Source organism: Tupaia chinensis, unplaced genomic scaffold (genome assembly GCF_000334495.1).
Source record: "Tupaia chinensis unplaced genomic scaffold, TupChi_1.0 Scaffold000561_1, whole genome shotgun sequence".
Classification (NCBI taxonomy): domain Eukaryota; kingdom Metazoa; phylum Chordata; class Mammalia; order Scandentia; family Tupaiidae; genus Tupaia; species Tupaia belangeri.
In genome coordinates this window covers 3,723,114-3,748,653 of record NW_006160074.1, presented here as the reverse complement: position 1 = coordinate 3,748,653, position 25,540 = coordinate 3,723,114, and the positions used below count along the sequence as shown (strand labels likewise).

The window sequence follows — 25,540 nt, the reverse complement described above, 5'->3', positions numbered from 1 at the left end:
AAAAGTCAACATCCCGTGCAATCCGACTCCTTTGGGAAAAAGTATTGACGTCTTGACTCCAACTAAAATTTGCACGTGGATGAGGACAGGAAAATAACTGGAAAGGGAAGTCAGAGGGCTACTGAAACGTTGCTTGGGGCATGAGTAGTAGGCAAGAAGGGAACCTTCCTCAAGGGCACAGAGTCCAAAGGGTTGTTTACACTCTGCCCTGCAACCCAAACAAGACCTCTCACGGACAGCAGGTCCAGGGCTCAAATTCCACCCCAAGGCCAGGAAGTGGAGAGCGGCGCCTCATACTTTTCCAACCCTCGCCTTAATTCTGCGCCTGCTGTTGCTCCGGGGTCAGGCAAGGCAGTACTCCAGCCCAAAGGGCGCTCAGTCTCCCCGCCACGGCCACGGCCCCGGCCCCGCCCACGGCCCCGCCCAGTGCAACCGCCGCGTTGGTACAGGGTCTCCTAGAGCAGAGGTAAACACGAGCTCAACTCTGTCTTTACCAAAAAGAGGTCTTTAAGCCCTTTTTGCAGCTCTAGGTCGCGCACTACATTCCCACGCTCCTCCACCACGGCCAGATTGCGGAATTCCGAAACGCATTCCCTCCCAGATTGCGCCTTCTTCCTTCGCTACTTCTCCTTTAGCAAGATGGCGGCGATCGCGCTTCCGGCGTGTGTCCTTACGGGTGCGTCCGGGCTGCTGCTGCAGGTGCCACCGAAGGGGTTCCAGCCTCTCTGGTGCATAGACTTCAGCGGGGGAGGGCGGGCAGACAGTCTGCCTGGAGCCGAGCAGCTCTTCTCCAGCTCCTGCTCGGCGTGAACCTGATGGTGATGCCACCTACCGAGGCCCACAGTCTGCGCTTTGTTACCTTGGTAATGAGAGAAGGGGTCACCAAAGAGTTCGCGGCAGCCGAAAGGGCAAAGCCCAGTGCAACCGCCGCAGGGCGCAGCTCGGAGGGCAGGGCGCAGCTCGTGCTGCGGGTCGGGGGTGTCAGGAGGAGGGGGAGTTGGTTTGGGGGGAGACAGCTGGACTGGGGAGTTGGAGGGTACGTTCAGAATTGATGTGGACCTTAGGGGTTTTGGGGGTGGGTCGGAGTACGAATTAGGGTGGTTAGAGTTCTGTGTGAAGTTAGAGCCATTTGGGCTGGGGACGGGGGTGTGGTTGAGTGGCTGAGACCTTTACCCAAAAAAAACAGTGGTGATCTTTTTTTCCAGTTTCCCCCCATGTACATTACTTTCATTTTCTCCTTTCCCTTCCCACCTATACCTTTGGCTTTGCCTTTCCAGTGGCCTTGCCTAGCCAAATTAGAATCTCTAGAACCTGGAAGAAGTTACTGACCCTTGAACTGGGGTCCCTTGCAGTGGGGATCCAGAGGGAGTGAGGCTTCCTTCCCCAACATGGGGCAAAGGTTAGTCCTATGCCCCAGCCTAGGATACCCCTCTGGCCAATGGACAAAACTTATTCTATCTTCTTTCTCTCTTCCTTCTTTCCTTCCTTTCTTTCTTCCTTCCTTTTTTTTTTTTTTTTTGGAGAGGTTTTTGCTTTAGGGTACATGCCCTTGCCAGAAAGACAGAGAGATAAAGAGAATCTCTAGAACCTGGAAGAAGTTACTGACCCTTGAACTGGGGTCCCTTGCAGTGGGGATCCAGAGGGAGTGAGGCTTCCTTCCCCAACATGGGGCAAAGGTTAGTCCTATGCCCCAGCCTAGGATACCCCTCTGGCCAATGGACAAAACTTATTCTATCTTCTTTCTCTTTTCTTTCTTTCCTTCCTTTCTTTCTTCCTTCCTTTTTTTTTTTTTTTTTGGAGAGGTTTTTGCTTTAGGGTACATGCACTTGCCAGAAAGACAGAGAGATAAAGAGACAGAAAGCGAGAAATCACCCCCCAGGGGGAATGGCCACTCCGCAATCCCTTCTCCTCCATTCTCCTCTTGGGATCTTGGGCACACACGTGCACGCGCCTGGCGTGAGTTTAAGCCACTGGGTCCGGTACTTGATCCGGGGTCGACCACATGGGAGTCCAGCAACATAGCCATTATGCTAACTGCTGGTCCCAACATACCTTTCTTCAGCTATACCGACATGGAGACCGTTCACCAGTGAAGACGTACCCCAAGGACCCTTATCAGGAAGAGGACTGGCCCCAGGGGTTTGGTCAACTAACCAAGGTAAGTCAAAAGCCAGCCTGCCCTTAGGGTGAGCTAGAGAATGAGTGACCTCTAGAGCAGGCTAGACCTTGAGGCCTCCTAAGCTGCCATTTTCCACGCGGGTGCAGACTTTGGTCCGATTTCTTAACCTTACTTTTTTGTGCCTCAGACAGCGTGGTGCACAAGTGCCCACTTAATAAATGACTTGTGAGATTAGATTACCCCACTGCTGCTTCCAGCCAGGAGTAGATTTAGAAAGCAACAGTTGCCTGAACGCATGGGACTCGGTTTGCTTCTCTCTAGACCCTCTTAACCTTTGGGTTTGCCCACAGGAGGGGATGCTGCAGCACTGGGAGCTGGGCCAGGCTCTGCGGCGGCGCTACCATGGTTTTCTAAACACCTCTTACCATTGGCAAGAGGTAAGGCGGGGCACTCAGGAGGCGAGGAGAATCACTCCTGCCCTCAGGGAGCCTGAGGGTGAGGCTGGGCACTTGGGCCTCCCTCCTGCATAGCTGGTTACAGCTACAGGACAGACATCTAACATAGACCTAGAGGCTGAGTCACCCATGCTCGGCTGTGAAGAGGCAAAACTGTTCAAGCATCTAAGGAAGAGCCTGCCAGAGTGATTCTGAATCTGAAATATAGATTGTCTCTTTTTTTTTTTTTTTGAGAGAAAGAGATTTTTGCTATAGGGCGTGTGAACTTGCCCAGAGAGACAGAAAGCGAGAAATCATGGGGTGGGGGGTGGTGTGGTGGGAGGCGGGGACATGGACATGCCGCAGTCCCTTCTCCTCCATTCTGCTCTTGGGATTTTAGGCATGAATGCACATGTGCCTGGCATGAGTTTAAGCCACTGGATCTGGGACTCAAACCATGGTCAGTTACGTGGGAGTCTGGTGACATAACCATTATGCCATCTGCTGGTCCCTATAGATTGTCTTTCTATCCAGGACATTTATTTGGCACCTAATAAGGGCCAAGCGCTGTATTATTAGAGCTCTTTTACATGTAATGGTCCACCAAATAGATATGATCTCTTTCTCCATGGAACTTAGAATATAGTGGGGGAAGCCAGCAGGTGGTGTGGTGGTTCGAGGTGCTGGATTCCCATGTGACCTACTGCAGTTCGAGTCCCAGACCTGGCAGTTTGCTTTCTCAGGTCCCCTTTCTCTCTCTCTCTCTGGTCAAAATAAAAAATAATAACAAATGGAATTAAATAATTTTTCTTAAGAAAAGAATGTAGGATGGTATTAGATGATAATAGGCAGGACTGAGACTGAGGGCAGCAGGAAGACACGTGTGGTTAGGGCGTGTCAGGGAGGATGGGCAGGTGTGCTGGCTCCTCGGGGACTTCTCCCCACCCTAGGGATGCAGGCAGCTGTTCCTCTGGGTTCCACTCTCACAGCTGTGTCATGAATCTCTAGATGTTATTGTTGCTTTGAGGCCCAGCTCTATCCTGAGTGTGCCCTTCCCAGTTTCCAGTCCCCTCCTCACTCTTCACAAGCTACTGTCTCTGTTCTTTTTTTTTTTTTTTTGGGAGAGGGTTTTTTCCTTTTGGGACACGCCGATCTTTGCTTTAGGGCACATGCACTTGCCCAGAGAGACAGAGATAGAAAGTAAGAAGTCACTCCCCAAAGGGGATGGCCACACCACAATCCCTTCTCCTCCATTCTCCTCTTGGAATTTTGGGCACAAACTTACATGTGCCGGGCGTGAGTTTTAAGCCTCTGGGTCTGGGAATCGAACTGCAGTCGGCTACGTGGGAGTCCAGTGACGTAACCATTACGCCATCTGCTGGTGCCACTATCTCTGTTCTTTATCTGATTTTTCCTTCTCGGTCTCTCAGCCAGTTTATAGAGGGCAGCTGGGGAGTGACTGGAGACGGTTCTGCCCTCAAGGACCCAGGTGTAGACAGGGAGATAGGTGTTAAAACACCAGACAACCGCAGAGCCTTACCAAGCGCTGTTGACCTGGAAGAAGGGGCATTTGAACTAGAGGCAGCCCCTGAGCCATTCCCTCCGGGGTTCTGCAGAGTGCTGAGGAGCCCAGCTGGGCTGAAGGCCATGGGGGAGGCCTGGTGCATGGTGAGGTTGTAATGTGCTGGGCCAGCATCTGGAACAGGCGCCCCAGGGGGCCCCCCTGAGGGGCCGAAGCGCTCCCCACCCACAGGTGACATCCTCGCAGGTTTACGTGCGTAGCACAGACTTTGACCGAACTCTCATGAGTGCCGAGGCCAACCTGGCTGGCCTCTTCCCTCCCGATGGGATGCAGCGCTTCAATCCCAACATCTCGTGGCAGCCCATCCCTGTCCACACCGTGCCCATCGCCGAGGACAGGGTAAGACTGGCCAGCCCTGCTCTGCAGGTGGTGAGGGTGATGGCTCTGGTCACGGGCCTGGCCATCCCAACTCCCTCCTCTGCAGCTGCTGAAGTTCCCACTGGGCCCATGTCCCCGTTACGAGCAGCTGCAGAACGAGACGCGGAGGACCCCGGAGTATGAGAGCGAGAGTATTCGCAATGCGGTGAGTGGCGCCGAGGTCGAGGTCGCCAGGCCACCCTCCTCCCAGGGCGGTGCTGATCTGGTCCATTCCTCATAGCACTTTCTGGACATGGTGGCCAACGAGACAGGACTTCCAGACCTGACCCTGGAGACAGTCTGGAATGTCTATGATACCCTCTTCTGTGAGGTGAGCCTGCCCGGGTGCCCGCGTGCTCCCCCCTGCCCCTGCCAGAGCAGGCCCTGGTCACCAGGACGGTACAACACAGCTTGGTTGCCATCATGGCCACCAGGGAGGTCCAGGCACATGGCTGCTTGTGAAATGCAGGAACTCCCCTCCCGGGTGAAACCCAGCCTTGGAGTGGGAAACGGTTTATTCAGCGTCAGCAGTTCCTCCTCTCCTCCACCCAGAGCTCTCATGGGAGCAGACTCCTTTCTGCTGAGCCTCACTGTTCGCATCTGAGCTTCCTTTGCTGGGCCCTGTCTTCCCTCTCTAGGGGCCCAGCCCTTCCGCCTCACCGCACTCTCCTCTCCCTCCCTTGCACACACGCACCTCCCCACGGGTACCCCGGGAGCGGCTCTGGCCCAGGCCTGGGAGCTAACCTGCCTGCTGTGGTACACAGCAGACACACGGGCTGCTCCTGCCTCCCTGGGCCTCGCCCCAGACCATGCAGCGTCTGAGCCAGCTAAAGGACTTCAGCTTCCGCTTCCTCTTCGGGATCCATGAGCAGGCGGAGAAGGCCCGGCTTCAGGGGGGTGAGTGACAAGAGCAGCATGTCACTCCCCTCCTCAGGACCCTGTGGCATTTAAACTCTGCCCTTGGGGCTTTGTCACACACTTCTTCCTGGACTGAAACGTCCTCTGCTTTTCCAGAAAGACCCTCTCTCATCATCTCACTTGTCACCCACGCCTCCCTCCCCAGTTCTTATGCCTAGCCTGTGTCACTGTGTGACCATGGTCCGGTCTGTAGGCCTCCTTTCTGCCATTCGGAGTCATCTCCCCACCCCCACTCCGACTCAACACCACCTCCGCGGGGCCACTGGGAGCCACTGTAAGAGAAGGCTGAGGACAGGATTCATGCCGGTTTCCTGGAGCCAGCGCCAGGGCACACTCGCTGTCACACCTTTTGTCATCGTGGTGGTTTTCAGAGCCCGCATATGGCAGCTGCTCTGGCATGGAGCCACCATCCTGTGTGTTTGGAAGCAGTCTGAGTTGACATTTGTTCCCAACTGGACTAACTCTTCAAACATTGGCAGGGACTTGTCACACACTCATTGGGTCATCAGCAAAGTCCCAATGTGTTTTTTTTTCCCCATAAAATGCGTCATAACTTGTCCGACAACCCAATATAAATGAACGGTTTCTACCTCTGTGCTGAAATACAGATAGCTTGTTTCATCTCGCGTCCTTTGTGAGTTTGAAGGTTCCTAGAGAGCTGGGGGTGCTATAGAGCTCCTGCCTGGTCCCCCAGGAACCTAAGGAGGTGTGAGTGTTGGCGACCAGGACTAGCAGGGGGTGAGGAGCCGTGATAGGACTGACGGGAAGACAGTGGTGGCCGTGGCTGCTGATGGTGGGGACTCTGCTCCTTCAGGAGTCCTGCTGGCTCAGATACGGAAGAACTTGACCCTCATGGCAACCACCTCCCAACTCCCGAAGCTGCTGGTGTACTCTGCGGTAAGCTCCAGGCCTCCCCAGCGTGCCGACATCTGTCCAGTTCCTGGGGGTACAGGGAGCCGTACTGATAGGGGGCCCCTCCCTTACAGCATGACACAACTCTGGTCGCGCTGCAGATGGCCCTGAACGTCTACAACGGGAAACAAGCCCCCTACGCCTCCTGCCACATATTTGAGCTGTACCAGGAAGATAACGGGTGAGTGGAGCTGCCATCTGTCCTCAGAGGGGCACTTGGTGGGGGCTGAGAGCAGGGCCTCGTCGCAGCCTGGCGAGCAGCTCCCAGCCCGCCTCTGTCACCCCAGAAACTTCTCGGTGGAGATGTACTTTCGGAATGAGAGTGAGAAGGACCCCTGGCCTCTGACCCTGCCTGGCTGCCCTCACCGCTGCCCGCTGCAGGACTTCCTTCGCCTCACAGAGCCCGTCGTGCCCAAGGATTGGCAGCAGGAGTGCCAGGTGACCAGCAGTCCTGCAGACACAGGTGAGCCGCCACCCGCTCCTGTGTTGGTCCTGGCTTGGAATTCTCATCCGGAAATCTTGAGGGCTGTTGTACTTCCAGCCATCTCGGCACATCTCCCTGGCCAGTTTCCCTCCCGACAGCATTTTCCTCCGGTGGCCCCCGCGCCCCCTCAGAAACGCTATGCTTCCTGCCTTAGAGTTCAGGGCAGTGGGGAAAGAGCCCCATGCTCCCCACACCATCTGACGACACATGGGCCATTCATTCCACCTGTGCCCTGGTCCCCTTCTCCCCCAGAGAGGCTGACACCTCCACACGTCCCTCCCCATCTCAGGCAGAGACCTCTGACCCTCATCTTTCCAGCTGTTGCTCTGGTTCTGTGCCCTTGAGGGAAGAATCCTTGAAAGAGCTGCCTGACCCCTGGCTCTGCTTTCGTGGCCGTTCACAGACCCACGTGGGCAGCCTGTGTCCCCTCTTACTGCGCTGACGCTGGCTTGTCCCAGTGACCAGCTCCTAGTCCGCTCCTCTCACCACTCAGCAGTGTTACCTCGTCAGCTGCCACTCCTTCCTCTCCTGGCTTTTCTCCCGCCAACAGGCATCTTCCTTTCGTCCCCACGCGTCCGTGGGTGACCCAGGGCCCACCCAGCCCACTCCCAAGCTGATCCTCTGCAGGCTTAGGGCTTTACACACCACCACACAGCTGTCCTTCTGTCGTGACTCGCAGATTTGTGACCCTTCTTGGAGCTACAGACTCATAGCTGTTCTGAGGTCTCCACATGGATGTCAAACAAAGCACCTCAGAGTCGACATGCTCTTCCCCCCACATCTGTTCTTCCTCCAGTTTCTCTCTCTTTTTTTTTTTTTTAAAAGAGGTTTTTGCCTTAGGGTGCATGTGCTCACCAGAGAGGAGAGAGACAGAGACAATGAGAGAAAGTGAGAAATCACCCCCCGGGGGGGATGGCCATGCTGCAGCTCCTTCTACATTCTCTTCCCGGAATCGTGGGCATGCATGTGCACGCACCTAGCCCAACTTTCCAGCCACAGGGTCTGGAATGCAGACCGTGACCGGCCACGGGGGAGTTCAGTGACACAGTCACTACACCTTCTGCTGGCCCTTTCTCCGTTTGTAATTGTGCCCGCCGCGGAGAGAAAGCATCCCCTCAGTGGGACATGGTCACATGGCAGTCCCTCCCCTCCATCTCTGTCCTGTTGGGATTTTGGGTGTCCCAGTGTTTTTCAGGCAGCCAGGGCTGGGGTGGAACTGCGTGGCCATGGAGGATCCAGTTCCCTTGACCGTGAGGCCAGGGGTTCGCCTGTCTAGTTTAGGTAAACGTGTCATTAGTCACCTGGTGGCACAGTCCCCCCGTTACCGTGAATGGCGCTCTCTCACCAGGCCCTGTCCGCTAGCAGCTCCTGCCGGCTCAGCCTTTCGGATACGTGCTGTTGCCCCCAGTCCAGCTTACCGGCAGCTCTCCCCTCGACTACTGAAAAGCAGCTTTGTTCTGATTCTTTCTGTGCCCCCCCACCCCCATCTTTCAGCATGGCATTTTCTTTTTTAAAATCCTGAGTCCGTTCACATCACTCTTAGAATCTTCCAGTGGCTTTCCATCGTGTAAGGAATAAAATGCGAGTTCTTCATCGAGGCCTTCCAGGCCCTATGTGACCCAGTCTTCTGCCCCATGTCCGACGTGGCCCTTGCTCACCCGGTTCTAGTGATCCTGACTTTCTTTCTTCTTTATTTAATTTTACTTATTCATTCATTTTCATTTGACGAGAGAGAAGAGAGAGAAAGCGAGAAAGCAAGCCACCAGGCCAGAGACCTGAACCCTGGTCGGCCACGTGAGCGAGCGCCTTAACCACCACGCCACCTGCTGGTCCCTTTTTCTTTAAAAAAAAAAATTATTTATTTAATTTTATTTATTCATTCATTTATTTTAATTTGTTGAGAGAGAAGAGAGAGAAAGCAAGAAAGCAAGGATCTTGACTTTCTGACGGATCCTGAAAGCTCAATCCCACGTCAGGCCCTCTGCTCTGGCTGCCGCTCTGGCACCTCTTTCCTCGGACCTTAGTGGACTCACTCACTGGCTCCCGGTCTCTGTTCAAATTCCCACTTCCTCAGTGACGCCCTACCTGACGGATCAATGGTGCTTTTTTCTTCATAGCGTTAGGCGCTAACCTGTCCTCATTTGCTTATGTATGGGATCTCCTGTCCTGGCCGCCTGTGTACCCCGCGTGTCAGACAGGACCTGGCCCCGGGGAGGTGCTGAGGTGCTTGTCGAGCAACACTGACGTTGTCTTTTGTCCCTCCTGCACAGAGGTGATCGTGGCCTTGGCTGTCTGCGGCTCCATCCTCTTCCTCCTCATAGTGCTGCTCCTCACCGTTCTCTTCCGGATGCAGGCCCAGCCTCCTGGCTACCGCCACGTCGCAGATGGGGAGGACCATGCCTGACACCCAGCTGGCCCCCTTCCCTCTGCCTCCTAGGGGAGGAGGGCTGGGCCCTTGCTCCTGACCATGGCTGCTCCTCAGCCCTTGGACCAGAGACTCCGAGTCGCCTGCCCTGCTCACCACAGCCCAGATGAGCGAGTGGGGCTCGGCCCGGCCCACGACACCTGTCACTCAGCATTCATATGCCTGACGTTTACCATGTACTGTGCTGGACTCTGGCTTCCTCCCAGCAGAATGGGCTCTTTTATACTCCGTAAGGACCTGAGATGGAGACAGGACCTGGGATGGGAACCCTGAGGCGTCGGTGCCTGACCCGCCTGGCTGCCATCAAGCCCCTGCTCTTTCTCTCCCAGCCCGGGGTCTTTGGCAAATGGCTCAGAGGACACAGTCTTACCTGTCAGTGCTTGCTCTAGAGGAAACATTGCCCAACACTGGGGTAGAAACCTTGACCACCAAGGAACCGAATCACTCAGCAGCCAGCCAGCCAAGTCCTCTTCTGGCTGAAGACACCATTAGAGACAGCATGCGTTAGGCACCTCTGTCACCCCGTTAGCTTTGGTAGGTCGGAAGAGTCTTTGTAGTTGGGAGGGAATGGCGGGAGAGGGCGGGAATGGGCTGTCATACAGGATCGTGGAACTGCCTTCTTCCCAGCTGGGCCTCAGGGACCTGAGGTAAATGCAGGCCGTGAGCCGGACAGCTCTTGACCGTGGCCCAGACCGGGGCAGAGGCAGCTCTCAGAGAATGAAGGTTTTGGACTGTTGGTGCTGTCACTGTGCCTTTTCTTCACTGAGACCCCAGGAGCCTTCCCACCAGGACCTGCTGGACCATCCACTCAGCAGCTCAGTGCAGTATGGTTTTATTGGCCATGTCAACAGTGAGCACAAGTCAACCATCCCAACTGGGTCCCTGCCACCACGTGTCAGAGAAGTAGCCTGGCTCCAGGTTAGACAGAGCAGGGACCCTTGGGGCAGCCGCATCGCCAACTGTGGAACGATAACTGCCCATGTCCCAGTCCCCGTGTCCCATGCCACGGTGCCCTGCTGCGGCCCTAAGATGTGAATCCTTTGGCCCTTTAACAGCCACCTCTTCAAGCCCTTGCTTGGCCCACACCTTCTTGAATGTCTGTCACTTCTGTGTCCCAGCTTCCTCCCGGCTCCAAATGAGGATGTGATAACCTAGAGGGATAAGACCAGTCTGACTTGCACTGTCCATTATCAGCCTCAGAGCTTGGGGCTGGCGCAGGAAACCTAGGAGCGGGGAGGGGAGTACTAGGAAACCACAGGCACTGCCATGGCCGAGACAGCAAGGGCGATGGAGGGCCTAGGCCAGAGAAACCACCGCCTCCCAGTCACCTTTCCTGGTTGTGGCCCTAGGCCATGTGGCAGGGCTGACGTTAGCCTGCACTCGGTCTTGGGGAGAGGCACCAGGCTTGGGGTGTGGGAGATACGTCCTGCTTCTACTCACCCATTGCCGAGGCCAGGGTGTCCCCCATGGGATTGAACTCATTGAGCTGCAGAGACAAGAGGGCCATCATGAGGGGTGACGGTATTAACGGAGGCAGAGGAGGGCACGTGAGGACTGACTGATGGTCGACAGGTAGGCTGAATCCCTGCTTCCTCCCGTTGTTAGAGGGCCCGGGCCTCACCGAGATGATCCCAGAAGATTCTGGGTCATAGAGCTGGCACATCATCTTTCCGGAGCTGCCATCAAACACATCAATCGTCCTTAATTCGTAGGGGTTACAACTTTTGAAATTAGGATCTGGGTATCGGCCCACGACAATGAGGTTGTACCGAGGATGCCAGGCTGCCTAGGAGATGAGAGGCTGGTCACGAGGGCTCACCTAGAACACTTTTCAAGAGGGACATCAAAAGCATCCTTTGATGGGGCCAGCAGGTGGCATGGTGGTTAAGGTGCTGAACTCCCACTTGGGTGACCATGGTTCAAGTCCCAGGCCTGGTGACTTTCTTTCCCTCTCTGTCTCTCTGGTCAAATTAAAAGTAATAAATAAGATTAAATAGTAATTTTTGGAGAGATTTTTACTATAGGGTGCATGTGCTTGACAGAGAGACAGAAAGCGAGAAATTGCCAACCCCTCCCCCCCATGGGGATGGGCACGCCATTGCAATGTTGGGCATAGATGCACACAAACCTGGCGTGAGTTTTAATTTTTTTTTAAAGAATTATTTAATTCCTGAGACCAGCAGTTAGCTTAATGGCTATGCTGCTGGACTCCCATGTAGTCGACCACAGTTAGCGTCCCTGACCCAGTGGCTTAAAACTCATGCCGGGTTTGTGTGCGTGTCCAAGATCCCGGAGGAGAATGGAGAAGGGATTGCGGTGTGGCCATCCATCCTGGGAGGTGATTTCTCGCTTTCTGTCTCTCTGTCTCTCTCTGTTTGTCTGGTGAGCACATGCGCTCTATAGCAAAAACCTCTCAAAAAAAAAAAAAAAAGAATTATGTATTTAATTCCATTTGTCATTACTATATTTTAATTTGACCAGAGAGAGAAAGGGAAAGTAAGAAAGCAAGCTGCTAGGTCTGGGACTCGAACCAGGGTCAACCATGTGAGAGTCCAGCTCCTTTATCCACCACGCCACCTGCCAGCCCCCTGGTGTGAGTTTCAAGCTGCTGAGTCTGGATTTGAACCATGGTTGACTATGTGGGAGTCCAGCAACATAACTATTATGCCACCTGCTGGTCCCAAAGTTAAATAATTCTTAAAGTATTCTTTGCCACTAATGAGCCAACAACTTAATAATGAAGATAAGACCTACATGAATCTATGTGCATCCACCATTGCAATTTTTATTTTTATTTTTAGGTTTTTTCCATAGTACGTGCAGTTGCCAGAGATAGAGTAAGAAATCACCCCCAACCCCCAGCCCCCCTGCCATGCCACTTCATTCTCCTCATAGGATTTTGGGCACAAACATACATGTGCCCTGCGTGATTTTCAAGCCAACGGGTCCAGGACTCAAACTGCAGTTGGCCGAGTGGGAATCCAGCACCTTAATCACAATGCTACCTGCTAGCTCCACCACTGCAAATGTTTAATCCCCAGTTGACCTCCTTGGCCCTTCGGACACCTTTGGCTGCCTTTCTTTTGCATTTCTGAGATCATACCAGCTGGTGTTTCAACATCAGCTCGACCCAAACACTAGCCTAAGAGGTCGCCTCCCACAGGGCAGAACCAAAACCAGATAGGGCCTCAGTTCCTAAGTAACCCCGTAACTGTCCCTGTATGGGGGAGAACCCTGTTTCCCAGATTACCCCACGCAGAATAGATCGGATGACAGGCTTGGATGGGGTTTTCCTGACAAAACTTCTCAAGGAAGTTTGGAAGGAAGGAAGATGGTTAGCAAGAAAGAAGAAACAGTACATGCAAAGTCACAGACGCCACAGGAAGCTGTCCTGGCTAGACGTGGGAGGCGAGGACAGATGGACGAACGGGAACGCCAACGGGGGGGAGGAATCGGTGCTGTTTATCAGAGCATGAACGTGACGAGGCACACGGGCTGCTCAGGCGCGAACTCATTGACTGAGTACTTACCCAGTGCTAGGCACGGCGTCTAGCACCATGGAGCGAGTGATTCATTCTCACAACCCTATCCATCAGATATTAGCTTTTTGCAGGTGAGGAAACAGGTCCAACATGTTAGTAATCCCCGCCCCCCCCCCCCCTTGTTAGTAATCCCCCCCCCCCCCCCCGGCTTTCTAAGCCAGGTGTGTCTGCCTGCCTGAAGCTGATGCTCCCACGACTGCTATACCCACCAAAGAAGGACAAGCGTGACATGTGAAGATACGAACACGGGCTGTGGGAAAGAATATAAACCCCTAGGGCCAGCCAAGTGGCATGGTGGTTAAAGCTGCTGGATCCCGGGGCCAGCAGGTGATGTGGTGGTTAAGGCACTGGACTCTCACCTGGCTGACCACTGTTCAAGTCCCCAGCCTGGCAGCTTGCTTTCTCACTTTCTCTCTCTCTCTGTTATTCTCTGGTAAGCACATGTGCCCTATAACGAAATTTTAAAATAATAAATAAAATTAAATAATCCCTAAAAAAAACCCCAAAGCTGCTGGATCCCATAGGGCCAACTGCAAGGTTTGAATCCTGGACCTGGCGGTTTCAGAAACACTGGGCTCATGTACATGTGTGCCTAAAATTTTGAGAGGAGAATGGAGAAGACTGGTGTGGCCATTCCTCCTGGGGAAGGGGGCGTGGGAGAGTTCTCTCTCTAGCAGCACATGCGCCCGACAGCACATTAATAAAAATAAATACAAATAAACTCCTAGCACAGAAATGACCATTCAGGCTGCAAGGAGGCTTGGTTAAGAAGGAGATGAAAGATGTTAAGTCTTGGGGACCAAGGAGAGAGAAGCCGTGAATAAGAACCTGAGGAAAAGTGGGAAAAAACGAATTCTATTATTAGAAGGCATCTGAGCCTGCAAGACAAAGAAGGCCAAGGCTGGTCTGTGGATGGAGGGCACTGACGGGTACTGGGACAGGACCAAAGAGGATCGGGAGCTTAGAAGATGCCTACAGTGGACCAGAGTGGGCCTGAAAAAAGTTCAGGAAAGTATTTCATCACTGTTCAGAAAGACAAATGAAAACCTGGACGGGCCGGTGCGTTTCCTTCTTTCCCTCACTCACCTTGATGGGTGTGAGGTGCTGGAAGTGCCGGTGAGGGTGCGGGATCAGGCCCAGGGGGCACTCCCACTGGGAGGCAGAGTAAACCCGGATCTCATTCTTCTGGTCTGTGGTCAGGAGCCGGGCTCCATCAGGACTGAAAGAAGCTGGGGAAGGAAAAAGCCCATGAGCGGAGGAGCCACAGCCCTGCGGGCCTCGCGGACCTTCTCTTGCAGAGGCACCCTCCCTCCCACTCCTCTCTAGACAGGAGCAGAAGGGAGGAGGCGAATCTAGGCTGTGGATAAAAATATTCTAGAAACTCAGCGACTGGTGGGGCAGCTGGAGACAGAAATGTTCCAAGGCATGAGCTCGGCGGATGCTACCGGGATGAAGGTTTGACCTAGCAGCTTCCAGACTTTGAGGGAAGCCCCAGGAGCAGTCAGACAGGCAGGGTCTGCAGGAGAGATGAGGTCTGGAATATCACACCTGCGTTGACAGGATGCCTGTGCGGCAGCGAGGACAGGAAGCTGGCTTTCCCTCTAACCTGGCGCAGGTCCCAGAGTTTCACTGTTTGATCTACGGAGGCCGTGGCCAGGAGCCAATCACAGCATGGGTTCAGGGCCACATGCGTGACTTTCTTTTTGTGCATTCTGAGATTCCAAAGCTGCAGAGAAGAGCTCGGTTCAGGTGGGGACACAGAACCGAGGCAGGGATAAGAGAGGGAAGGGACGACCCGACTAGAGAGCTCGCACCTCCTTGCCGTCCATGTTTTCTTTTTGTGCATTCTGAGATTCCAAAGCTGCAGAGAAGAGCTCGGTTCAGGTGGGGACACAGAACCGAGGCAGGGATAAGAGAGGGAAGGGACGACCCGACTAGAGAGCTCGCACCTCCTTGCCGTCCATGTTCAGCAGGACCACATTTCCCACGTTGTCTCCCGTGACCACCATTCGGCTTTTGGCAGACACATCCAGGCTGCAAAACCAGACGCTGCAGAGAAAGACTGGGCTGTGACAGTCTTGGAGACAGAGGTGTCCGCTCACTGCTGCGGCACCAGCATCGCCCCACAGCAGGTACTCGGCAAGTATTTGCTGAGTGAATATCTGCCTGGCCATGGATTTCCCAGGGAAGAACACGCGGGCTGTCTGGATAGACAGAAGGGGGTGATGCATCCAGGAGCCCCAGGAAGTAAGCGTCCCTGAAGCCACCAAACCTCAGAGATCAACGGCAAGTCCAGGCTAGCTCGGCCCCACAGCCCCAGGTCCTAAGGAACCCCGTCTGCTATTCTCTCCACCCTCTGGGCCGAAGGAAATGAAAAACCAAACAAGAATGGCCAACTCTGTTCCTCAGGACTGCTTAGAAAGGAACTTCTGCCCCCTTCTGAGCATTTAGGGGAAAAAGCACCACAACCCACTGGCCCCTACTTGAGGATGAGGGGACTGGGTAGAGGGTGCTGCAGGATCTGGATATCCAGCCAGGGAGCTCAAATTCACCCTTTCCCTCTCAAACCCTCAAATCCGTGCTATGCTGCCTATGGCCATCCCCGCTGACTGTCTTCAAGCTGCAGTTTCTCGGAGAAGAGCAACCTGGAGCCGAGTCTGTGCAGCCACCTGCTCGTGCATCGCTCACCCTGTGGGGCCAGCGCAGGTCCCAGCTGCAGGGACACCCAGTCCTGCGAGCCCCCACCCTGCCCCTGATTCCGGAGGGAGCCATGGAGTCATGTCTGGCCCGACATCACAATGACAGGCACTTGGTAGTTTCTCCAGCCGTTTGGTCTTGACAAGTCCAGAGCACTTTAGGAATGTGATTCTGCCCACTCAGCTCCCACCAAGGAACCGGTCAGGTCATCACACCCTCGGAGAGGGAGGGAAGTCGGCCCTAAGTTCCGTTCCTCCTCTGCTCCCCCTGGCTTTGTAGCCAACACGTTGACTGTCTGGTGAGATCAAGGCCTACACTGATAAGGCCTGACTGGAGAAGAGCTGGGCTCCAGATCCCCTTCCCGCAGCAGTGACCCACCTGGACCAGAAGAGAGTTTGCAAAAGGCGGGGGAAGATGAAAGTGGCTACACCTGGCCTTTCCTCAGAACGCCAGATTAGGGTGAGAGAAATGGGGTCCGAAGGCTCTCACCAGAACTACACCCAGAACTTTGACGCCCATCTCCTCGCAGTGAACTACTCACTTGCAGTTGTCTGAGGTGGTGAAAACACGGAGAACGTTGCCTTTAAAGTCTTGCAGCCGAGTCATTCCCTCCATGGAGGAGGTGAAAAACTGGTCGGTATTAAGAGGGTTAAACTTCATCCCAGTGATGCTCCCTCCAGCTCCAATCTAACCAGGAAGGAAAACACCAGTGAGTGATCCATGTGCGGGGACCCCAAGACACTGGGATGTGGTCCACAGAGCTCGCTCTTCTTTTCTTTTTTAAAGATTTGTTTCATTTTTATTTATTCATTCACTTATTTATTTTTACTTGACCAGAGAGAGACAGAGAGGGCGAGGGGGGCGGGGAGTGAGAAAGCAAGCCATCAGGTCTGGGACTGGAACCGTGGTCAGCCATGTGTGAGTGTCCAGCACCTTAACCACCACGCCCCCTACTGGTCCCTGGATCTCCCTGTTTTTTAAGGCTTTATTTTTCCTTTTAGTGGTCAAACTGACATGCAGTAAATTTGACTGGTTTCGGTGCACAGTGCTATGAGTTTTAATATGTGTTTGGGTTTGAATAAACACCATCCACATTAGGATGCCATCATAATCACACTCTCCCCTCACCTCCAACTCCTGGCGACCACTGATCTGTTCCCCATCAATCTAGTTTTGCCTCTATAGAATGTCATATACATGGTGGTTAAGGCAACTGGATTCCACACGGCCGACTGCAGGGTTCTATTCCCGGACCCAGTGGCTTGAGGAACATGCTGGGCACAGGTGTGTGTGTGTGTGTGTGTGTGTGTGGGTGTGTGTGTGTGTAAGCAAGATCACGTGTGTGTGTGTAAGCACATGCCCAAATTCCTGAGAGGAGAATGGAGGAGAAGGGATTGCAGCACAGACATCTTCCCCAGGAGGTGACTTCTCACTTTCTTTGTCTCTCTCCCTCTCTGGCAATAGCAAAACAACAAACATAAAACAAACAAATGAATCACACCCTTTGCCACCTTCTGAGCCTGCCTTCTTTCATTTCACTCAGCACAATGCCTCCGAGGAGCCTCGTTGTTATGGCAACGGTGCATCCCATTTAATTGCCAAGAAGTATTCCCAGGGTGTGTGAATGGACCCCGTGTGTGTTATTCCCACAGTGCTCTCTTTAGGAGAGCAGTGGCTGGGTTAGGAGGGCAGGAGCCAGATCTGTGTTCCTTCCTGTATTTCCAGACATCCCACATACTGATTAAAAAAAAAAATCACGATCCTATAACATCTCAACGTGAAGTGCTTATTATCCACCAGGCACTGTCCTGCGAGCGTGACATCTCCGAAAGCTCCCTTTTCAACTCTTCCCTGTGCTGCTGCTACCCAGCCTCATGGGGCTGCCCCGGGTCTCCTACACAACGCCATGTCACTAACTGGGCATACTGACCGCCTGCTCCACTCTCCCCAAGACCCATGGGCTGCCCAGCTCTTGCTGCTAATAAGATAATACTTTGTTCCCCCCAACTGAGTTCTGTGCTTACCAAACCAAGGATTATTTGTATTTTTAAAATATATTTAGTTATTTAATTCCATTTGTTATTAGTATTTTTTAATTTGACCAGAGAGAGCCAGAGAAAAGAAGAAAGGGGAAACGAGAAAGTAAGCCACCAGATCTGGGACTCGAACCACAGTCAGCCATGTGGGAATCTAGTGCCTTTAACCCCACCACGCCACTTGCCTATTTGTATTTGTTTTCAAACCTGTTTATGCTAGCTGTGCTGTAATCACGTCTTTTAATTAAACATGTAAACTGAAGAAATACATGCAAAAAGAAAGGCCACTGTTACTTCTATTTTTTTTTTGGAGAGGTTTTTGCTATAGGGTTCATGCACACGCCAGAAAGCAGAGAGACAGAAAGTGAGAAATCACCCCCTGGGAGGATAGCCACACTGCAATCCCTTCTCCTCTGTTTTCCTCTCCGGATCTTAGGCACATATGCACACGCACCCAGCGTGAGTTTAAGCCACCAGATCTGGGACTCAAACCACGGCCACCTACATGGGAGTCCAGCGACGTAGACATTATGCCATCTGCTGGTTCCAGGTCACTGTTATTTCTGTGGAAGCCATGTTGAATGCTTTGGAAAAACTACATAAAAATGAGTCGCCAAAAATCATAGTTGACAAACATGAGTGATATAAAAAATTAGAGTAGGGGACCAGCAGATGGCATAATGGTTACATTGCTGGACTCCGACGTAGCCGACAGCATTTTGAGTCCCAGACCCGGTGGCTTAAAAATCACATCGGGGGACCAGCGGTTAGCGTAATGGCTATGTCGCTGGACTCCCACGTAGTCGACCACGGTTCACATCCCGGACCCAGTGGCTTAAACTCACGCCGGGCGCATGTGCGTGCATGCCCAAGATCCCAAGAGGAGAATGGAGGAGAAGGGATTGCAGCGTGGCCATCCCCCCAGGGGGTGATTTCTCGCTTTCTATCTCTCTGTCTGGTGAGCACACGTGCCCTATAGCAAAAAACTCTCAAAAAAAAAAAAAAAAATCATGTCGGGTACGTGTGCATGCGTGCCCAAAATCCTGTGAGGAGAATGGAGGAGAAAATATTGTGGTGTGGCCTTCCCCCAAGGGGGTGAGGTCTCGCTTTCTATCTGTCTCATGCATGCGACCTTTAGCAAAAATCTCTCTCAAAAACAAACAAACAAAAAATTAGGGTGGGAGCCAGGAGATGCGTGGTGGTTAAGACATTGGATCCCATGTGGACAGCTCCGTGGTTTGAGTCTCAGACCCAGCAGCCTGAAAAACACACTGGTGTGTGCCCAAAATGCAGAAAGCAGAATGGAGGAGAAAGGACAGTGGCATGGCCACCCACCTCAGAGGGCACTCTCTCACTTTCTCTCCCTCTCTCTGGCGAGCACACATGCCCTATAGCAAAACAAAGCAAAAAGGATTAGAGTGAGGAATAATAAAAGTTTAAAAAGAATCTGCAATCAGATAGCTTCACAACTATCTTCAAATTATGTCTCCACATTAGAAAGATGGAAACTAAACCCTATAAAGAATCATTTGAGGGGCCAGCAGGTGGCGTGGTGGTTGAGGCACTGGATTCCCATGTGGTAATGGAGTTTGAATCCCGGACCCTGAAGCTTGAAAATCACACCAGGGCCACATGTATGCGTGCCCAAAATCCTAGTAGGATAGAGAAGGGATTGCAGCATGGCCATTCCCCCATGCCCAGGTAATTTCTTACTTTCCCTCTCTCTGTTTCTCCCTGGCAAGCACACTTGCCCTATGGCAAAAACCTTAAAAACAGGGAACCAGCAGTTAGCGTAATGGCTATGTCGCTGGACTCCCACGTAGTCGACCGCGGTTCGCGTCCCGGACCTGGTGGCTTAAAACTCACGCTGGGCGCGTGTGTGTGCGTGCCCAAGATCCCAAGAGGAGAATTGAGGAGAAGGGATTGCGTTGTGACCATCTCCTCTGGGGGATGATTTCTCGCTTCCTGTCTCTATGTCTCTCTCTGTCTGTCTGGCGAGCGCACCTGCCCTATAGCAAAAATCTCTCCAAAAAAAAAAAAACAAAACACCTTAAAAACAAACAAAAATAAGAACACATTTGAGTAAGGTTTATATGTGATCAGATGAACTCTTCCCTCCGTGAAGCCTACTTGGAGAAAAAAGTCAGCCTGATGTCAAAGCATTAATGATAAGACATCGAAATATTTCAGGTTAAAAATGCAGGAGCTGGGCCTGGTGGCACAACCCGGCAACCTGGGAGGCTGAGGCAGCAGGATCTCGAATTCGAGGCCAGCCTGGGCAACACAGCGAGGCCTTGTCTCTAATAAAACAATGAACTTGAATGCATGAGTGATCCCAGCAGCAGTGGACTGGGTGTTTAAGAACAACTTTTGAGGCTGGTAGATGGCACGGTGATTAAGGGTGCTGGGCTCCCACATGACCTACCACGGTTCAAGTCCCAGACCTGGTGGCTTGTTTTCTCACTTTCCCCCTCTCTCTCTCTGTCCCTCTCTAGTCAAATTTAAAATAAATAAATAAACAGATAAAAAGTTAAATAAAACAATTCTTCAAACTCCAAACAAGCAAACAAACAAAACAGGGGACCAGCAGGTGGCGTGGTGGTTAAGGCACTGAACACTCCCACATGGCCAACCACAGTTTGAATACCAGACCTGGTGGCTTGCTTTCTCACTTTCCCTCTCTCTCTGTATCTCTCTCTGTCAAATTAAAATAAATGAATGAATAAATAAAATTAAATAAATAATTATTTTAAAAAAATAAGGAAAAAGAACAACTCTTGTGGCTGGCAGGTGGCATGGTAGTTAGAGACACCAGACTCCCAAATGGCCGACCGTGGTTCGGGTCCTGGACCTGGTGGCTTGTGTTTTTTGCTTTCCCTCTCTCTCTCTCTCTGATCAAATTGGAAAATAATAATAATAAATAAAGTTAAATAAAAAAAGAATTCTTTAAAAAGAAAAAAGAACAACTCTTGCCCTGAGAAGGACTAAGAAAACCTAGACAAAATATCTTTTTGAGATTTCCAGTTCCAGTGATGGTGGAGGGGCTTGTATCAGACCAGCTTCTCTGAGAATGAGAAAAGTCACAATAAGTAAAATACGTGTCTGAAGGAAAGTCTCTGAAGGCAATGGAGAGCCATCAAGGCAGCAAGGGCTGGAAGACTCAAGGGAGAAGAGCGGCAGAGGTAGGGCGGGCTGGGGCTTTTTCTCTCGAGGCCGACGTAACGACAAAGCCGACAAAGCCGTGGCCTGGATGTGAGGAAGCCAACCACACAAGCTGAACAGAGAGTGGCGGCTCGGAGGCTGAGGAACCCAGTGGAGGTTTTCTCAGTCTCACAGGGTAAGAGAGACAAAACCGGGCTTCAGGCTTGACAAGGAGGACGGGTCTTGGAAAACAATCCAGCTTCTAGTTAGGATCTTTGGCACCCTAGAAATAAGGGTCAACTAGAAACAGATCATCCTTCACTAAGACCGAAGCCCAGATTCAAGTACTTTTTCTTTTCTTTTTTTTTTGGAGAGGTTTTTGCTATAGGGCGTGTGCGCTCGCAGGACAGACAGAGACAGACAGAGAGATAGAAAGCGAGAAATCACCCCCTGGGGGGATGGCCACGCCGCAATCCCTTCTCCTCCATTCTCCTCTCGGGATCTTGGGCACGCACGCACACGGACCCGGCGTGAGTTTTAAGCCACCGGGTCTGGAACTCGAACCGCGGTCGACTACGTGGGAGTCCAGCGACATAGCCATTACGGCAACTGCTGGTCCCTCTTTTTTTTTTTTGAGAAATTTTTTGCTATAAGGCACATGTACTCGCTGGAGACACAGAGCGAGAGACAGAGAGAGAGAAAGCAAGAAGTTACCCCTCGGGGGGGGGGATGTCCACATGCCATCCCTTCTCCTCCATTCTCCTTTCAGGACTTTGGCACACACACACACACACACGGTGGTGTGACTTTCAACCGGGCCTGGGACTCGAACCATGAGTTCATATGGCCATATGGGAGTCCAGTGCCTTAACCACTATACCCCCTACTGGCCCCAAGACTGAAGTTTTTTTTGTTTTTTGTCTTTTTTTTGTTTTGTTTTTTGTCTTTTTTTTGTTTTGTTTTTTGTTTTTTGTCTTTTTAAGAGAGATTTTTGCTATAGGAGGCATGTGCTTGCTGGAGAAACAGAGACAGAGAGACAGAAAGCAAGAAATTGGAGCTGGCAGGTGGTGTGGAGGTAGACTCCCACATGGCCAACTGCAGTTTGAGTCCCAGAGTTAGTGGCTTGCTTTTTCACTCTCTCTCTCTGTCTTTCTCTGGTGAGTGCATGTGTCCTATAGCAAAGTTTAAATAATAATAAATAAAATAACATAAATTTTTAAAAAGAATTATTTATTTTATTTAATGTTATTTTAATTTGGCCAGAGAAAGACAGAGAGAGAAAGGGAAAGCAAGAAAGTAAGCTGCCAGGTCCAGAACTTGAACTGCAGTTGGCCATGTGGGAGTCCAGCGCCTTAATTACCATGTCACCTGACAGCCCATAAATAATTCTTTAAAAGAAGAAAGGAAAATATGCGAGGTGCATGTGTGTGCCCAAAATCCTAAATGAGGAAGAAATGAAGAGAAGATGGTGGGGTAACCACGCCCCATAGAGGACGCCCTCTCTCTTTCTTTCTTCTCTCTCCCTTGAGATGCCCCCTTGCAAACTGAAAATAAACAAACAACAACAACAAAGGGGCTGGCAGGTGGCATGGTGGTTCAGGGTGCTGGACTCCCACATAGCCAACCATGGTTCGAGTCCTGGACCTGGCAACGTGCTTTCTCACTTTCCCTTTCTCTTTCTCACTGTACCCTTCTCTGATCAAATTAAAATAATAAATAAAGTTAAATAAAGTAATTCTTGAAAAAAAAAAAGAAATTCCAGTAGATTATATATTACAGAAATAAAAGTCAACGATAGAGACCAGCAGATGGTGTGGTGGTTAAGGGCACTGGACTCCCACACGGCCGATTATAGTTCAAGTCCCAGACCTGGCAGCTTGCTTTCTCACTTTCTCTTTCTTGCTCTGACCCTCTCTGGTCAAACTAAAATAAATAAATAATGAACTAAATAGTTAAAATAATTATTTGGGGAAAACAAAAGGTCAATGATAGAAATTACACAAAATTAAACAGAGGAAAAAGACAAAAAAATTAACAATGCCTGAGTGATCTGCAGAACAATAACTAATCATCTAATGGAATCCCATAGGGGAAAAAAAGAAGAGAGGACAAAAACAAAAACAAACAAACAAACAAACTATGTGAAGAAATAATGGTTAAATACTTCCAAATCTGATGATAGCTATAAATCCACAGATCGAAGAAGCTCAATGATCTCTAAGACAAAACATACAGAAAACCACAAGGTACATCATAATCATTTTTTTCCATAAGAGAGAGCACACACATGAGTGACAGAGACACAGAGAGAGAGATGTCAACCCCGAGAAGGTCTAGTGATTCCCTTCCCAAACCCTCCAGCTTCTCAGTAGCTTGGCTATATGTGCAAGTGCCTGGCACGTTTTCAGGGTGACCTGGAGATGCAAACCCGCAGTCAGCCCCATGACCTCCAGCACTGCAGTTCAGTTTGCTATGAAGTCCACCACCTGGCTGAGTCTCATAATCATTTTAAAGCAAAAAGAAGAAAAAAATCACACAGAGAGAAACATAGAGATAGCAGACTTCTCATCAGAAATGAAGAAAAACTATGAACCTTCAATATGTTCGTAATAAATATATATACTTTTTATTTGTCTACGTAAAAATAAATGAAAAACCCAATTAATTTCAAAAGCCTGTGAACTTCGAATTCTATACCCAGCAAAAATATCTTCCCCACAATGAAGACAAATATGTTTTTGCATAAACAAAAATAGAGAGAATTCATTTCTACCCAATCTGCATTACGAGAAATGTTAAAGGAATTTCTTTTTTTTCTTTTTTTTTTTCTGGAGAGGTTTTTCGCTATAGGGCGCGTGTGTTCGCCAGACAGACAGAGAGAGACAGAAAGTGAGAAATCACCCCCCAGGGGGATGGGCCACACCGCAATCCCTTCTCCTCCATTCTCCTCTCGGGATCTTGGGCACGCACGCACACGCGCTCGGTGTGAGTTTTAAGCCACTGGGTCCGGGACGCGAACCATGGAGTCCAGCGACATAGCTAACTGCTGGTCCCTTAAAGGAATTTCTTCAGGCAGATGGAACATGTTACCAAAAGGAAATCTGAAAGATTTCATGAAAGAATGAAAAGTACTCAAAATGATAAATATAAAAATAAATATTTAAAACTTTTTTCTCATTTATAAAATATCTTTAAAAGATTCCTGTCCTACAACCCAGTCATTCTACTCCTAGCTATGTACCCAAGAAAAATGAAAACGTGTCCACGCAAATGCTTGTATAGGAGTTGCTCATAGCAACTTTTCTTGCAGTAGCCAAACACTGGGAAAAAATCCAAACGCTCTTCAGCAGGTAAGTGGATAATTTTCGGCATATCGATACAATGGGGCATTATTTAGAAAGAGGAAAACTATTGATACACATTTAAAAATGTAAATAATCTCAAATAAACATACCAAGTGAAAGGAGCTAGATTTAAAAAGAGTAGATGTTCTGGGGCCAGCGGATGGCACTAGACTCCCACATGGCTGACTATGATTTGAGTCCTGGGCCTGGCTGCTGACTAGGTGTGTGTGCGTGTGTGCCCACAATCCCAGGAGGAGAATGGAGGGAAAGGGATTGCGGTTTGGCCATCTCCCCTGGGGGGTAAGGATTTCTCACTTTCCCTCTCTCTGTCTCTGTCTCTTTCTAGAGAGCACACGTATCCTATGGAAAAAACCTTTAAAAAAAAAAAAAGTAGCTATTCTATGACTCCTTTGATATATAAATTCTAGAAAATGCAATTAGCCTATAAGGATAGAAAGAGAATCAGTAGTTCCTAAGGAAAAAAGACAGAGAGTAAAGAGGGACGGATCACAAAGGAGAAAGAGGAAGCTTTTGGAGGTAATACATATGTTCATTTTATTTAATTAGTTAGTTTTGCTATATGGCAGATGTACTCCCCTGAGAGAGACAGGGCGAGCGAGGGAAAGTGAAAAAGTCAGAAAGCACTCCCGGGGGTGGGGGGTGGCGGCCATGCTGCAATCCCTTCTCCATTCTCTCTGGACTGGGACACACATGCTCACATGCCTGGTGTGTTTTTCAAGCCACCAGGTCTGGGACTTGAACCAGTCATGTAGGATTAGCCACCTTAACCACAATACCACTCACTGCCTGGCCCCCAGGTTCATTACTTTACCATTTTGTTTTCTTTCATTGCCAGAGGGCATATGCACTAGCTAGAGAGGAGGAAAACTGAGAGAAAGTGGAACACAGTCCCCAGTGGAACACGGTCCCCAGTGGAACACGGTCACACCCCAATCCCTCTTCTTCCATTTCTTCTCTCCATCAGGATTTCAGGCATACATGCTCAGGTGCCTGGTGTGCTTTTCAAGCTACCAGGGCCAAGATTTGAACCATGGTCAGCCATGCGGAATCCAGCTCCCAGTGCACTACGCTAACACTATGTCATCGGACCAGCCCACACATGCCCATTATGTAACTGTGGTAAAGGCTTTATGTTGTATACATATAACGAAATGTCGAAACTCATTAAATTGTACTCTAAATATGTGCAGCTTACTGTGCGTTAATTATACAATTATAACTCAATAAAAACTCTAGGCCCAAATGCTTTGCTAGTAGACACTACAAAAAACTTAAGAAAGGGGGCCAGCAGTTAGCATAATGGCTATGTCGCTGAACTCCCACGTAGTCGACGGCGGTTCAAGTCCTGGACCCGGTGGCTTAAATTCACACCAGGCGTGTGTGCGTGAGTGCCCAAGATCCCAAGAGGAGAATGGAGGAGAAGGGATTGTGGCGTGGCCTTCCCCCCTGGGGGGTGATTTCTTGCTTTCTGTCTCTCTGCGAGCGCATGCACCTTATACCAAAAACCTCTCAAAAACAAACAAACAAA

The 25,540-nt window shown here is 50.8% G+C and overlaps 2 protein-coding genes across 6 annotated transcripts in view; one reads left to right on the top strand and one right to left on the bottom strand.

Moving 5' to 3' along the window:
* Positions 1-700: 700 nt before the first annotated feature.
* On the top strand, positions 701-9,967 carry ACP2 (acid phosphatase 2, lysosomal). The gene is made up of 11 exons (XM_006157801.3): positions 701-863; positions 2,063-2,158; positions 2,470-2,556; positions 4,322-4,474; positions 4,560-4,658; positions 4,734-4,823; positions 5,260-5,389; positions 6,225-6,307; positions 6,397-6,503; positions 6,610-6,785; positions 9,077-9,967. The coding sequence occupies exons 1-11, from the start codon at positions 816-818 to the stop codon at positions 9,208-9,210; spliced, it is 1,203 nt and encodes a 400-aa protein (XP_006157863.1). The 5' UTR covers positions 701-815; the 3' UTR covers positions 9,211-9,967.
* Positions 9,968-10,047: 80 nt separating this feature from the next.
* The window catches only part of DDB2 (damage specific DNA binding protein 2), a 24,339-nt gene continuing 8,846 nt past the window's right edge, over positions 10,048-25,540 (bottom strand). For 2 of the 5 annotated variants that reach the window (XM_006157803.3, XM_006157804.3), the window contains 7 exons: positions 16,012-16,157; positions 14,723-14,822; positions 14,322-14,499; positions 13,860-14,002; positions 10,853-11,017; positions 10,672-10,717; positions 10,048-10,382 (listed from right to left, as the gene is read on the bottom strand). In XM_006157803.3, coding sequence (XP_006157865.1) covers positions 10,333-10,382; positions 10,672-10,717; positions 10,853-11,017; positions 13,860-14,002; positions 14,322-14,499; positions 14,723-14,822; positions 16,012-16,157 — 828 coding nt within the window. In that variant the 3' untranslated portion in view covers positions 10,048-10,332. Of the gene's footprint in view, positions 10,383-10,671; positions 11,018-13,859; positions 14,003-14,321; positions 14,500-14,722; positions 14,823-16,011; positions 16,158-25,540 lie in introns of all 5 variants that reach the window. The other 3 variants (XM_027775416.1, XM_027775415.1, XR_003550947.1) reach the window with 2 other exon arrangements.

What these genes read in the sequence shown, in the direction of transcription:
- ACP2 (XM_006157801.3), top strand. Translation starts at nt 816, where the DNA reads ATGGTGATGCCACCTACCGAGGCCCACAGTCTGCGCTTTGTTACCTTG. An exon ending in GTCTGCGCTTTGTTACCTTG is followed by an intron (nt 864 to 2,062) that starts GTAATGAGAGAA and finishes ACCTTTCTTCAG; the next exon opens with CTATACCGACATGGAGACCG. An exon ending in TGCCCATCGCCGAGGACAGG is followed by an intron (nt 4,475 to 4,559) that starts GTAAGACTGGCC and finishes CCTCCTCTGCAG; the next exon opens with CTGCTGAAGTTCCCACTGGG.